Genomic DNA, 16,529 nt, shown 5'->3' with positions numbered 1-16,529 from the left:
CAGCATTCCTAAAATTTTCTATTTATGACCCCACATTCAGGTTCATAATCACACTTCTCCAAAAGCTATTTATTCCCTTCTACTAAGGACTCCTTTCCTAACGTAACCGTCTATAAACTTCCATAGGCAACACCACTTACTTGGGCTCAACCAACTGAAATGTTGATAGATGAAAATCACAGGGCTTCTCCTCTTTCCTGAAAATCAAAACTGTCCTAAAAAGCCTACCCTGTCTAGGGAATTCCTGTCACCATTGAGAAGAGAAGGTTTCTCAAAGGTGCACGAGAAACCTGTAGCCACAGGCGGCCTGCAGTGTTTCAACTGTTCAGACGTTTGCACTCTATTTTCATTACTTTTTTTTTTCTTAATCACAGACCTAGTCTGTAACAAAACAACAAAATAGTTAACAGCACATCACACCAGCTGCATACCTTGAATTTGTTTCGGTGGTTATCTGGGACAGTTTCTTTATCTGGACAGCTACAACAGCTACCCATGACTTCTTTAGAAGACCATCTGATCTCTAAAGGGGGGAAAAAAATCAACCAACAAAACGATCATTTAGTTGAAGTAAAAATGAAGTAACATCAACAAACAACCCAATGCAAATTACTCTGACATACAATTATTCAGGATGAATGTTACAGTCACATTTAATAAAAAAGTCAACATAGATACTGCAAATATGATAGTTAATTTGGATTTGACAGTAAGGACTGGCAAAACTGAGCTGTTAAAGTCCTACCAATAACTCAACTTGAGGTTACTAGCAGACTCTTGATTTGTCACCTTAATTCCCAATAAGGTGACAAATAGCAGCTTGAGAGAAAACTAAACCAAACCACTTATTGCGTGAGATTCTCATTTCCTAAGCCAGGTTTTTTACACAAGGCAGCTATCTGGATTCCAGTTCCATCTAAATGAGCACTCCCTGGCTCAGGAGCAGAGCACTAGAGACACCCCTAGAAGCCCTGGGCTGTAGCAGGTTACCAGGCACAGGCAAGACAAAAAGCCCATATGGCAACCCTGAAAGGCTGCCCTGGCTTTGGCACCTCTAGGGTGGAGGGGCTCCAGGCCTGCAGGCAGCCCTGTGCTGGCAGCCACGCAGTGAGGCTCTGTGCTTCCAATTTTGAGTATTTCCAATATAGCAGTGTATATCAAACTATGTATTCAAAGACAAGGGAAGGAAAAAACCCCACATTCAACACAAATGTCTTAATACTTGGAGTTTCTTATTTCTGTAAATTTCCATTTGGATTGCATTACACATTCATTTTAAAACCGTAAAAATACTCAAGTAACACTGAACAGCATGGCTAAAGTAATGAAACAAAAAAAATCACCTCAATATTTTTGGTATTTTCATTTAAAGATTTCTCTGTGTGTAGGAAAACGTTCACAAAACAGTTCAATAAAATGTTCACAAAATGAAGTCTCGTAACTTGCTGTTTCACTCTCTACCACCGTACAAAAGGGTTAAATCTCACATTTCTTAAATGCAAGAAAGTCTGACAAAAGAAAACACAACCCTTTCACACCATTTTTATATTGGATAAGAACTAAAACTTCCACCACACAAATGAAAAATGGGGCAAAATCCTAGAAGAGACTATTAAGTCAACAAGAGTTCTAACACTACAGATCAAGAAGAAAGAAGACAGTATGGGCTGGTAAGTCTTCCTAGGGGAAAAAATCCAATGTCATCATCTTAAGAAAACCATGACTTGGTTCCTAGACAGGCATTTTTATTAGCACGCAACAGTAGTGTCCACGTAGCTCTTTAGTCTGCTAAGGGATAAGATGCAAAGAATACAATTAAGAGCAGCTAACTCTTCCACTTTTTTTCATCAGAAAAGCCATTTAAAAGAGATACTCCTACTCCAGAGACTGTATATATCAGCCACCAAGAATCTCCTGCAGCGGTAACAACACTGCTCCAATTAATCCAGTCATAAAGAGGCAAAATACCAGACACCTTATCAAAATCATGGATTCTTTAATGTCATTTCTGGCCGTAACATGAAAACATGCATTACATTAATAAATATTTTTTCCCCAACTCAAAATTAAACTGGGCATTGTTTGTTTGCTTCTACTGCTGCAGAGAATCTGTGCTAGACACAACTTTTTTTTTTTGCATTGTGAAGTTTTGAAATTTTTATAGTAGTAGCAGCAATAGTTGTAGCAGTAATAGTTCTTCCTCCTCTTCTGTTTAGAAAGGGAGATACAGGTGATAACACGTAATTCTGGTTTCCTACCCTGGCACCCCTCAATGTCAGGGTAATGTTCAGATGATGTTCTTGTCAACCTGCTACCACTGTGCTGTTTAGCCTGAGAATCCCCTGCTATGAAGAGCATCAGGTGACAACAGCCTCAATGCAGATTAACAGTGAATACTCTGGTCCACCCAATGTAGTTGCATATGCCTCAAGCAGCCTTCAGGCACAAATGCATGCACTCAATAAAGCCCAGACTTAGACCTCCTCAAATGTTTTTTGTAGTGCAAACAGAACTACATAGCTGCATGCTGACTTCCTATGCATGAAATAGCTGACAAAGCATGAAATAACTGACAGTCCGTAGAATACAGGTGCCTGCTTCTTTAAAAAACTTTAAAAAAAACCCAGAACTTAAAATCCAAAGCACTTTGGAGAAAAAAAATCACTACAGTTGCAAGAAGAAAACAGTAGTATATGAAGATATTTGAAGCACAGCCTCTGTATCTCAGGAACAACAAAGAAAGGGTATGTAATCAATAATCATACAAGCTTGTTATTTTGTCTCAAGTATGCTCTAACACTAATATTTCAGAAAAACTTCAAAGATGAGATGCAAACCAAGGCTATGAGGAAGAAATTAAACAGGTAGGGAACTGGCAGAATTAAAAATCACTCACCTAGATTTGGCCATTAATATTCCCAGCCTCTGCTGCAGCATCAGGGCTTCTGTCATACTCAAAGTGTCATGCTGTCTTGTCACAGAACTAATCATTGGACCTAGAACTAGAAAAGTAAATAAAAATAACATTTTTTTCCTTTTTAAGATGCCAGTTAGTAAATTAACAAGAATACATGCTTTTGTTTATAATTATTTAGTCATCAAGCAAGGTCTTCATGATGTTTTAGGTAAGACTGACCTCTGCATTGCCCTGGCATTTCAATGCTTTGGATCTGGCATTCCTTTCTGCAATGTACCCCGTCACACTGGGGACTCCATTCATTCTCCACTCACTGCGTACCCAGTTCAGTGTGGAAATGACAGATGTGAAGCTCCCATTATCCCCAGTGCATACCAACCCAACCCAAACCACAGCAGACAAACAGAACATGTACAACTCACTCCATTTAACTCCCTCCTGCTTATCCTACTGAACATACATAAATGCTGACTTGTATGGCTAACACATCACCCTTTCTCTGCTTTCCTCATGATTCTTGCTCCATGACATTAACCATAAATTGCTTGCTTTTACTTCCCCACCCCTTAGATTATTCTCACACTAGCTATCCACTTGCATGTAACACTTAAAGCTAACTGCTGCTTCCATCATGCTAACAGCTGGCAGTCTCTGTTCTCTCTTTGTAAAATTGCCAAATACTTGATGCTTCCTTTGATGCTACTTATTAAACACAATAGATGGGCTAATTTCTCAGAATAATACTTTATTATTATGTCTATGCAAACTTCTTTGAGACCACGGCAGCTTTGCTTATAAATTTTTTGTTGCAATTCTTTGTATTCATCAGCTGTCCCCTGTTTTGCCCCTGGATTAAAATCTTGGCAAACCAAAGTACTCTGCATTTTTGCATAACATCCGTGCAATCTAGTCCTAATTTCATCCCAGGTCCTAGGCATGCATGATTGTATCAGTTGCAGAACCCTCTTACTTGTGAAGGGATTGTGGAAGAAATTACCAGAAATTCAACATCGGCAAATGCAAAAATAACACTCCTAGCAAAGGAGCTCATCTGTCAGGAAAGATCAGTCACGTAGTCATGCAATCCAAAGGAAACTCTAGCTGGACAGCTATCATAAAGCAAACAAAACATAACTGCTTGGAAAGACTTGAAAGTGCCAAACCAAAAAGACAATTCTATGGCATTAATCCACAGTGTACCCACAGATGTAGTAATGTATGCCATCAGGCCTCCCCTGTCGAAAAAGACAGAGTGAAAGCAGAAATATGCTACTTAGACAACTTAGGATGAAAAAAGGAGCACACAGAGCAGAAAAAATGAGTACAGAATTATAGGTGACAAAGAGAAGTTAAATAAAGCAAAAGTATTTTCCAAATGCAACCATTAGAGAACAGCAGTTGACATTATTAATTGGGGTTCAAACACATAAAAGTTATTTTTTGCACATGATCTGTAGCTAAGCTTTGTGATCTGCAATGAGTTCCAAAATGTTAAAGATTCAGAAAGTAAATTGGACAAATGCAAGCTCCACAAATAACTTTTAAATTCAAGGATGTCATATCTTGCTTAAAAAGTCTCTAAGGTGCAGATACTTAGAAGGGCCTTAAGGAATGATCATAACATGTTCCTTCTTACTATACTCTTCCCTGTATATTTACTATTGGCTCTCCGAATATACTATTTACTGTCAGAAACAGGATACTGGACAAACTGATACTTCAAGTGTGACCCAATAAAGTAATTCTGATTAACATGTATGGATCATATCAACTTATGATATCAACATAAGTTTGTGAGCACTCTGCAATAGGACATTAAAAAAAAGAAATAATTAACAACTTATACATAACTTGAAACTAAATCCGAGATTTCACAAAGGTACCAAAAGGTAAACTTATTGAACTGCTTGACAGAGATGCACTTTTGCATACAGTTGTGCACCTATCCCTCTGCAAGGTCAAGATTTGATTATGGGATGACCCTACCCAATCTAGCTGATATTATTGAACTGTGATTTTGGTCAGGTTAGATTTCTGCTGGCTTAGCATACCAAACCAGCTAGCAGAGAGTTTGGCAAGTGCCAGAACCAGCTGGGGACAGAATCACAGCCTTAGTCACATCCACCCAGTTTTCAGAAAAATTAGCCACTTTACTAACTATTGGGATTGAAGTTTACCGAGTTTCCTGTTAAAATTTTCAGAACAGGCAAATAGAAAGAGGGAGCAGAAAACATGACCTACTCACTTGGGTGAATCTTAGGAGGTAGTCATTGGAAAAATAATTAAAATAAAAATGTTCACAGGCTAGCTATTCTAATGCAGGTATGTTTGCACTGGTCTTTACCTTGGTATTTTTCTAGCACAGTTTTAACCCTTTTACATGGTTTGGCTACCTAAAGCAGAGTAGCCTATTTCAGTTATCTAAGAATGATTCTTAAACAATCTAAACAGAGTTTTATAATAGATTAAAGAAAGCACACAAACTTGCAGTACTTAACTTCTTTTAAATGTAAAGCAATAACAAAATTCTCCAAACAGTTGCTTCCAATCAGAAGTTGGCTGTTTATTCAGTTCAGAACTTCAGATTGCAAAATATTTACTCAAACTTAAACATACAAGAAGTAGTAGACATTTCCACAGTCACAACCCTAAGTTATGTCTACAATGTCAAATTTAGTAGCTGTAATTTCCCATTCACAAAGCATCAGTGGTGGTTGGGTGCAGTCCTTCAAGGAGGGGGAAAAGGATGGAGGGTATCCTCTGCTTGTTCCTAACACATTCATTACTGCATTGCAAGGTAAAAATCCCAGGCAAGACAAACCAGGACCAACACTCATCTAAACCTTGTTAATGGAAGTAAAGGGTGGGAACTGCTGTTAACTTCACTAAGATTTATTACTTGACTTTGTGAAGTAAAACATGGCTCTTTACCTCACTGATTAAGCAGGGCCTATTATTTATGCTAATCTCTCAGAAGACAATGCATCAGTGTAAACAAGAGTGGGTACTTTAAAAAGAACAACACAATCAAAAGCTTGCAGATATTCAAACATTTGCAATTCTGCAGTCTCTCCAGGCTGGGAATGATGAGAAAAAGGCATGTATTCCCCTTACACAAAAAGGCCACACAGGCATGCTGCTATCCTACTCCTCATTTGCTGGTAGTCACCTCATTCAAGTCAGCTCATGGCTGAAAAGCTGATCTAAAAGCTGGAGATATTTTCCATACACATTAATTCCTCTCACAAACCTCCTAAAAATCAGGGAGAGAAAAAAGCCCAAATCATAGCACACCTCAGAAGAGGCAGGGAGAAGCAAGGGTGCCTTGTCTGTTAACCCATCTTTTGCAGAGTCTTTTCAAATGAAAAACTGGCCTTCCAAACCACTAGCTTGCCACAGTGCTAGGTCCTCTGCTCTGTCTTTCCATTTAGTGTGTAAGAAACAGAGTCCAAACACTGGTTGTCTAAACTGCATCTAAAGTAGACACTAGGAGTAAATATCACAAGTAATGTGCTAGACAATTGAACACACTGAAAGAGGCAAAACTAACTTGGATAACCTCCTCCCAAAGTTCAAAATTCCTGGCCCTCAAGAATTTGGATGTTTACAATTTCTAGAAGGATTCAGAGAAGTATCCCCAATTTAGTATTACAGTGACCATCAGTACACCTGCCCATCCTGCAATCTCACACACAAACAGGAAATACTTGAAGAAATCACAGCCAAATCCCCACAGATATATTTTAACTCATTTTCTCATCTCCGTTTCCAAGCACTTGTCAATGGTTTTCATACAGCAGGTGATAATTTCACCTGGAAAATGTTGCCTCGGAGATTAAATTGAAACCGAGAGTATAAATCTGAACATTTCAAGTTATACATAGAAAATTTCTAAGTAACTCATTACACCTCTCTCCTCATTAACCAGAGTAGTCACTACACCAAAGCAGCTTTCAGCTTACCACACAAAAGAAATGTTGTATGAAAGTGTAAGACAGCAGACAAATAAGAGAAAACAATTTAACATGTAAGAAAAACGTTATTTAGTAAGACAATGACTGTTTTATTAGCACGCTATTCATTTCAGAATATAGGTGAAGAATGCTGAATGGTACTGCAGTCAGTCTTTTGAATTTTGTTGGTAGCTGAAAACTGCCCATTTCACAACTGGCTAATGCAACAAATTAAATGGATAACCTCTGTACCTAATGTGATATATCCTAGGTCTTTAGAGTTGTGATGTAATCCATGCTGGCAAATTCTGCATGATTTAAGAATCCTGGTATCCTACTCAGACTTAAAATAACCTATACTTTGACCTTCTGTTTATTTTGGCTAGCGTATCTTCACTGCCATGAAGCCAAGTTTTTTAACTGGAAAACAAAATGTTTCTGGTACACAGGACTCCTATGTACCAGACCTCACATGCACATAAGAGATGAAGCACCAAAATAAAGCTAATAATTATTGAGTGTGGCCTTAAAATCCAAGAGCCTTATTTCCCCAATGGTCAAAAAAAAGGACTTCTTTGCTTTATAATTACCAGAAGAGAAAAAGTAAAATCTGTACATGCAAAGACTGACTTGAATGTTTGGAATTACAAGAGACAAAAGAGGTGACAAAGTTGGAATGTTCTCTCATGGAAACACAGGGGTTTAATGGCATGTGAGTGTTCAGAAGAACAGGGAGAAACCCTATGAGAAATACAGCAAAAGAAGCACAAAATGTTCTCCTTGCCTGCCCACGCCTGCCACCATCATTTAAATCTACTCATCTTCTTTCAGGTGTTCTGGAAGGCTCTGGCCTCACGCAGTCTGACAAACAACAACAATTCACACCCAAGAAACCAACGCATTTTGGGAAGAAGCTGCTTTAACAGTAAAGCAAACTGAACTAGGGTCAGACATAGTCCTTGCCCTTCATCCTCTTGGCAACGATTATTAGGAAAATTAATATTGAAGGTGCCTCAGTACCTTAGGCAGATGAAAAAAAGCAGTACTAACAAACCATAGCAGAGTTAAAAACTACAATGAAGGAGATCCAAGAAGAAACTAAACATGCTGAGAAATACTTTGGTGCCGCTGGCTGCAATTAGGGAAAACAAAGTACTAAGGGTTGAGGTGAAGCTGCAGAATCTAGTTTATAACTTTGCTTATGCTAACAGGTGCAGTTTTCACTCAATATTTTTATTAAATGAGCATGTTGTCAGACTCATGATTAAAACGCAGCAATAAATGTACACTCCTTTTCTCTCTTTAGCCTTTTCCAAAGGGAAAAACAAAAACAAAACAACAAAACTGACATAACCCAAGCTAAACTGTAAAAGCTTTCTGGCTCCAATGAAAACAAAATTATTGCAACCACACAGCAGCTTGAGCAGACCAGTTTGCCATTTCAGCGCAGTGCCCTCAGAGCCTCTTTGAACACACCCTGAGGAGGCTGATGCAGGATCACACCAGAACTCGCCCTCTCAGCAGCATTCCTTTGCCGGCACCTTCTGCTGCTGCCAACTGCCTGCTCCTCAAACTCACAGGAGACTTTCTTTTTTTCTTACTCGTGCTTTTCAACACTCAAATCACCTCACAACTTGACCATATATTTGGATTCAAAATGAACAACAACTTTTTATTTCATATTTATTAGTGCCCTATAAAAATAGCCAGTATCATTTAATAAAACTAAAATGGCATAAAATTAAACATAAGGAAAAGCAACTTTGGAGCCTTGTTGTTTGTTTAAATTCAGAACTAGCAATTGATCTTGAAGAGTCATTATGCAAAAATTTGAAACATTCTGCTACTATTAATTCTCTACAGTTCTCCTTAAAAGTGATAATTTCAGCAAAATGCTCACATTTAGGTGAGATAGTTAAACATTTGCAGGAACATTGTTCAACAGTAATTCCTTAAAAAAACATATGTTCATTCTGACAGAAAAGCTTTTATATTCACCACAATTACTGCAGAAGTGAAGATTAAAGTCCAGGTCAAGTAGCTGAGCTACGATGAGCAGAGAAAGAACTGCAGCAGGCAGCAATGTTGTGCCAACCCTAAATACTTCATGGCATTTAAGACCAATTTACGTAACACCAATCCTACATCTCTCCACTTTGCTCTGGCATGACATTCTAAGAACTGCACTCCTTTATCCTGAGATGTGGTACCCCCATACTTTGGCCTATCCCAATGCAATATAAAGGGTAATCACACATTTCATCCCGATACTAGGTTGGTACAACTGTTCGATTCACCAAGTGCACACAGACACACGTACAGCCTTAAACAGAGTTTCAAATTTTCACCTCAGTGCATTCTGAAAACCCTAGGTTGTCAATGAACAAGAATTACTTCAGTGCATTTTGAAAACTCTAGGTCTTTAATGAACATGAATCTTGAACAGGAGCACAAACACGGTTTGCTTCACTGTCCCCATTAGTCCCTCTGAGGATGTGGGACATGGTTGCTTGTTCTACTCTTTAATCACTCTCCAAAACCTGATCCTCTTACACTAAACTTCCAGAGAAACAAGACTTATGTTTTACTTGGTATCATTTTTAAAACAACTTACACACACGCAAATATTTTTCAATTTCTTAGTAAAACAATTTCTCCAGATCCACAGCACCATATTGTTTCCTGTGAATGTCTGCCAGATTAACTGCATCCTTTTAACAGAATAGCAGAACATCAAACTCCAAACCATGACATTAGGTTAAATAAGCAAGCATTATAAAGTATTTTATTCTTGGAAAATCTGAATTTCTTTTAAAACATCCTCTAAGAAATAGCATATACTGAAAGCATCATTTTTACACAACAATAAACCAGCAGACATGGGACTGAAGTTTTAAGAGCTGTGCTATGGAAATGCTTTTTGGATACAGGATCAAGGAGTAAGGTAACAAGATGGGAAAATATAGTGGAAGGCTACAATAATTAAGTAATGGGGCCAAGGAAGAAGAGAGAATCTAGCTTAATTCTTGAAAAGGAAGCCTGACTTGAAATTGTTTAAATAGTGAGTCAGTTCTCCAATATTTAACCACAAATGCCTCGTACAACTTGAGGCCTGCAGCTCTTGCCAAGTTTTCAAAGCCAGTAAAGTGCCAAATCTTGTCATTAAGTAAATGACATTAAGTTTATATTTTGCAATATTTTAATCTTTGAAATATTGTTTGTTCAAACATTTCAGCAAGGGTTAAGTTCTGCTTTTATGTTTTTGACATGTTTTATACGCAATCTTCTAATACATTAATAGAAACTACTCTGGAAAGCCTGCAAGGTCGTTCTTACTGAAATATTAAGTAGATTCAGTAAGAAGTTATCAAAACTGAGACCATTCCACTGTGTTTTATTAAACTAAATAAATAACCAAACATAGTTTGTATATCATTTTAGTATGTATTCTCAGTATGTGCCCTTCTTCATCTATCCATCTATTGCTTCCACTATCAGCAAGTTCTTAGTACTTGGATACAAGGAATCTGGCCCTACCTGAACATCAAGCTTTTATATATGGTTTTTATTTCTTGGAAAACTGACAACCGAATCCTCCCAAGACCTCATTAAAGCTATTAAAAATAGCTTGCCTTCTTTAATTTCCATTTTTCCATCTTCCACACAGAACTCTTCTCATCACTTTTGAAAGGCTCACAATTTTCTTAGTTCTGCTTACATATCTCTTCATGTGCTTCTTGCACATTTTTTCTTCCCACTTTAGAAGACCCTCCAATAATCATTAAAATTCACCTACCCTGTGGCCCCAAATCATTACATAAAAAGGAAAGACTAAATAAAAAACTATGCTGATTGGTCACTGAAGTAAAATTCACAGTCTTACGGTATCTTTTGTCACCACTGAATTGCATCTGCGAAAAAGCAGGTTTAAATTAAATTTATTTTCTTTGTATTCACAGTGAAGAAGAGCATAAAAACATTTAGTTAATGTGGCTGATTTGCTAAATCATGGTAACTTGATTGCACAGATGTCTGTGCTTTGGGCTAAAGCAACTCATTCAAATTCTGATTATTGGAATGTGCATGGCAGATTTAAGTAAAACCCAAAATCACATTTTTACATACAAGCAATTATTTTCTCCTTTTCCTTGTTGAATCTCTTACAGTCAATTTTATGTCACTAAACAACTACATCTTTGAGAACTTCTTTGTTAGTGATTTAACACCCTTCCCATTAGTCTAGTTGATCCATGCCCTAAAAATTATTTTTATGTTTGAGATGGAAGCTACTAAAAACTAGTTTGATCTACCTGTACAATGGAGAGCAAAGTTTCATTAAGCAAAACAACCTTTATTCACAGTCCTCCATAATTAACACACCTAAAAAGTCCACTTCCTTATATTTTACTTCCATGTGTTTAAAAAGCTCCATTTAGGGTCTTATGTGTCCTTCTTGATCATTGCTGAAAAACTACAGAAATGTTTGCATTAGCCTACTTCTCTCAATACAGAACCCTACAAAGATTGATTCTCTTGTGGATGATTTACACCATATTTGACAACTGCTCTTCAACGTTAAGATTGGGCACCATTTTGTTCTAACAAATAAACTTACCTTTTTATAAATCCATATTGTCTGCTTTGCATAACTTACCTTTTAGTATTTTAAAAAGCTAAAAAAATATTAGGAGAAGATGTGTCAATAGAAATGCGTATGTCAGCACGTGCATGTCAATATCCACACACCAGAACAAGGAGCAGGACAAAGATTAAAGCTTAGCTTGCCCACATAAGGAAGAGCACCATACCCACAGGAGTGCTCCCCAGCAGCAAGGCCTGATCAGAACAGCCACCGGTGGAAGAGCCTGCAGCCTAACAAAAGTTTGCATCTTACTGTGTATATCGTTCCTTTTCCTGTTACCACATCCCTGAAACAGACTATTGACATGTATTTTAACACAAAATTCACTGATGACCCTTCTGTGACTCATGGAAGCTAAAGACTAAGAAAAGCACATCACAACATCTCATGATGATTAAAAGACATAAAAGATCATGCAAAAATCATCTTCACATTAGCAGTTGATAAAGATGTCGGAGATGTTATTAAGATTTTACAGCTTTTTTCTTGTCCTGTGTCACTCACAAGGGATCCTGGCTAAATCACCCAGGAACAAGCCTGGCTGCATAGTGAGCAAGCAGACAGAGTGCAAGCAAATTAAATATGTCAAGAGAATGCATCTCAGGTAACTTGAAGATCATAGAAACAAATATCACTTTGCCCTACCTCAGGATCTTGCACTGAATTTTGTTATGACATTCTTCCTAAAAAGATAAAACTAAATCTCTGATTCTTATGGTAAAATAACTGTCACAGAACCATTGGTTTCATGACAAAGTCAACATAATTAATTGTTATATAGGAATGAACACATGGCTTATGCAAACACAGCAACTATTTAGAATTCCTCAATACCATCAGCTGTGGACCTTGAAATGAGCAGGGTCTATGCCTTTATTAATGTTCAGCTCTTTATTAAAAAGATTGGCTGGGCAGGGGGCTCGACACAGAGCTCGCCCCCGCTGTTGCAGCTCTTTCCCAGTAGCCAAAGGGTGAGAAGGTGTGCAGTCTGTCCCTGGAGTCTCCATGGCACACTGGTGGCTGGAATTGAAGAGGTGCAGACCGTCCTCTCTCCTTTCCTCCTGGCACACTGGTAGCCAAAGGGTTGGGGGGGGGGATGTGCAGAGCCTGTTGCCAGATCCAGCAGCAGCTATCCCTCTCCTTCCCTCCTGGTAACACCAGGAAGAGTGTGTTCCTTTGTGCCTGCTTCCCAGTCCAGTCTGGTCCTCTGCAGGTTATGGTGACAGGTCAAACACAAGACTAGGGATGGGGTTCCCTTTTCTCCAACCAGCACACCCATCCAGCCCCCTCCACAGTGCCCAGCTTTTCCATTTAGGGGTGCTTTTCATTCCCAAAACCCCCTCCCATGATTCCACTGGATTATTTTGCATCCCAGTTCCTAGTGTGGGTGAGGTTGTAGGTGATTCCCAGGAGCAATTAGCTAATTAACATTTCAATGTTAGTACTTAGCTCAAGCCAAGGTGTCCCAGCAAGGCTGTTTTGTTCATAACAGACCTCATTATTTGCTACATAATTTTTTTTTTTTTCCCTGGGTCACCTTTTTGAATTTCTATTACCAACTCTATCTTTATTTCCTAGAAGAGTATGGCCCGGGACAGGATTTGAGATGGTGGAAAAAGGGAGGTGAAAAGAAAATAATCTGATTTTCTTCTCTTTGTAAAATTTAACTCTTCCCAAGACATTACTGCAGCTTAATCTTCAGGCACTTTACTGACCGATATATTTAGATAGAAAGACTGTATGGTAATAGTGCCCGTTTTTGAAGAAAGGACATTTACAACAAAAGGAAGCTTTCTTCACCAGAGAGAAAAAAAAAAAATATATATACACATTAGAAGTGTATAGCTATGTTTTTATATATACGTATACGTTTCTGTTTAAACAAGTTCTTCCATAAGATCCCTTCTATTAACAAGTCTGAATAGGTATCATTTAGAAAATAATTTCTGTGGAAGGTTTTTAGGATTAAACTGTTGATTTTGTGTGTAACATGATATTTAGAAGCACTCTTTAGAAGCACATTCTCTTTCTTGTACTGAAATTATCTCCTATCGTCATAAGTGGTAGATATTTAAGGATAAAAAACAACCTTTTTGGATCTTCATTTTTGTAACACATGCATGTATTCTAATCAACAACTATGATGCTAGAATGTGTGTATTACATACTCTCACAAAACAGTCATATCCAAGATTTGGATTCATAAGTACCTGTTCAGATTGAATAAGCAGGAGTGATACAACTAGGCTAAAAAAAAAAAAAGTTAAAAGGCCTAAAGAAGTACCCTGCACTTTCCCAATGCAGGCACAGTAGCCTTAAGTTTCAGCCTCAGACAAACCCCACACACCTTCTCTTTTCCTTGGCCATGGGGAATTCCAAACACTGCAATGTCAAATATCACTTGAAACAGTGTAGCCTTTAAAGCCTCCATACAGATGTTTTGTTTCTCTACAACTGCATTCAGAGGTAATCTCTACATACGAGTTCACACTGGCTACATTTTCTGTATTATTTTGTGACTCATTTTGTGCTGCAAATTTCTGTAACTTCTAGATAATAAGAAAAAGGTTGATGTAGTTTAAATACCACACTAAAACTCCAAACACTTTTGCATATGGAAAATAAACTGATTTATAGCTAGCATGAACAAGCTTGCCCTTACCCATCCATTTTGTTAGCATCTGATGGCTATATTGAATGCACATTTTCTCTCATAAAGAATTAATTCTAGAAACTGCTGAAGATGCCAAATTTTACTACCATTACTAACCATGACTACATCAAAGCAGCACTCACAACACTCTTTGAAAATGCTATGAGTTACACAACAGGGTCTTGTCTCTACCTGGGACTGAAGTCTCCAAAATCTACCCTCCACAGCTACACAGTTTGTGCTTTTTCTGATGGACTTACACAGTGGAAAATATATACATTTGAAGCCAGGGGGCCAGCATGTGTAGAATACACTACATTAATTCTTCATATTTTATGACACTCTCTCTCACAAATCACTAGTCAAACTGATCACACTCTGTGATACTGTATGCCACCTGTGCTATTTAATGGATAGTGAAGTAGTACCACTTGGCAGAGCACACTGGCTTATAAGGTCCAAACAGTAGCTCTGCTGTTAATTTTTTTATTATTAAACTTCAAAAAGGCCTTGCAAACAAGAAACCAAAACAAAGGGAATACTGAAGCTCTGGAAACCCTGCAGGCCTCCATGAGAGTTGTTGATTATGAGGTGTATTGGCTAAAGCCAATAAAGACAAGTTGTCTCCTTTATGAAGAGTCCCTATTCATGAGTTAGCCACCATCTCCTAAACCAGCAATCCTCAAAATAAAGCTCACAATCTCAAGGTTCATTTCATCTTCCCATCCCTCTTCTTCTCCCCACAGTTCAAGAAGCTCTTTGCAGAAGGCAATGGAGAATTGCAACGGGATAAACTGAGTTATGTTCCTCCTCCAGTTAATGCATCTCTACCTAAATGTATGTAAAATACCATTTGTCATTACTGAGAAATAAAATACAAAATAATAATAAAATCCCATAACCACCTGAATTCCAGCTACCTCAGGTTTTCCTTTCTAGAAATACTTTTTACATTACCCATCACTTCCAAACATCAGCAGGTCACTCATAACTCATAATTGCTCATTGTTTTCCTTGCTCAGCTATTTTTTTTAACCTGGGCCACCTTCCTGATCAGGTTCACCACACGAACATTCAAACACAAGTCAGGGGCTGGCACTGTTTACACCAACAGCAGCACAAAGAAAAATGCACTTTGAAACCATGCCTACAGATATATCTTTGTAGTTACTTATTTCATATTCCAGTTAAGTAATCAGTCACATCTTACTGTCAATGAAAAGAGACAGAAAACCTGAAAGAAAGGACAGAATAAAGAAGAATTCAGATTTAGGCAGTTTCTTTTAAACAGAATAATTAAAAGAAAGTTATGGTTCTGACCAATCCACAGGACTTGGAGCTTAATTTCAAAGTAGTTACAACAAGCAAAATGGATACCACTCCGATACAACAATTTTCCAGAAGAGGACAGATAAGTCAGATAGTTCAATCAGCCAATTTACTGTTTCAAAGTATTAGAAGTCTGCCCAAAAAGGACAAAAAACCCAGTCATTTGCAGATGCTGAAAGTACAACCCTTTGTGGGTAAAAACTCCGCAGTCTCTAGCAAACCAGCACCACTTGTTTAAAAACATGAAATGTAATATGACTTGGCAAAAATCCCATTTAAATAACAACCCCATAAAGCTTGCTGGCACTTACTTAGAAAGGAGTGGAAAGAAAACAAAATCTATTCTAATTTGCTCAATTCTAAGAACTAGATTTGTATTTTAAATGTAGTATTTATACATGACTCAATATCTTAAACTAGACTTCAAGTACGGAGGAATTCAAGTTCCTGACTTACTAAGCCCCTTCTAGATTTACTCTCTAGGTGAAAACTCAAAGCAGTAACATATATAAAGTACTGGTTTCCTTTGTTATATTTCTCTACTCCAGCTTATTAGCATTTCTGCAGTGAACTATATATTTTACCAGCTTTTTTTGAAATAAGGGAAATTGCTTCTTACCACTGTTAATATTCAAAATCCTGTGAAGTAGTTACAGCATATTCTCACTCCCTATAGCACATTACAACTGCTCAGGGAGTCCAAGGAATGATACACAAAAAGTCTAAACCAGCTAAACTGAACTACCACTATCTACAGAATAGACTGGCTTTTACTGGTTACCATAACAAAATACAGTAATTTAAAAGTAACTTCTGCTGAAGACCCTGACACTGGAGACCCATATATTTTATTGTGTGAACAAATGCAGGTTTTTCTGTGGTGCACTATTGTGTATAAGAAACATGGGATATTACCAGATACCTGAGCTATTTTATCTTAAACAAGTTCTAGGATTAGAAATCACAGTTAATAAATATTTACACACAAAAATTATTGGCTACACATAAAAAAAAGCTTACACTTCATGATGAGAA

The 16,529-nt window shown here is 37.7% G+C and overlaps 1 protein-coding gene across 1 annotated transcript in view; it reads right to left on the bottom strand.

Moving 5' to 3' along the window:
• Positions 1-16,529, bottom strand: part of FRS2 (fibroblast growth factor receptor substrate 2) — a 48,612-nt gene that overhangs the window by 12,157 nt on the left and 19,926 nt on the right. The window contains exons 2-3 of the mRNA XM_021544267.3: positions 2,897-3,002; positions 432-523 (exon numbers count right to left, since the gene is read on the bottom strand). Coding sequence (XP_021399942.1) covers positions 432-497 — 66 coding nt within the window. The 5' untranslated portion in view covers positions 498-523; positions 2,897-3,002. The remainder of the gene's footprint in view (positions 1-431; positions 524-2,896; positions 3,003-16,529) is intronic.

Source organism: Lonchura striata, chromosome 1A, assembly GCF_050655825.1.
Source record: "Lonchura striata isolate lonStrDom1 chromosome 1A, ASM5065582v1, whole genome shotgun sequence".
Taxonomy (NCBI): domain Eukaryota; kingdom Metazoa; phylum Chordata; class Aves; order Passeriformes; family Estrildidae; genus Lonchura; species Lonchura striata.
Note: the sequence above shows the minus strand (reverse complement) of the source record. Positions and strands in the feature narration are given on the sequence as shown.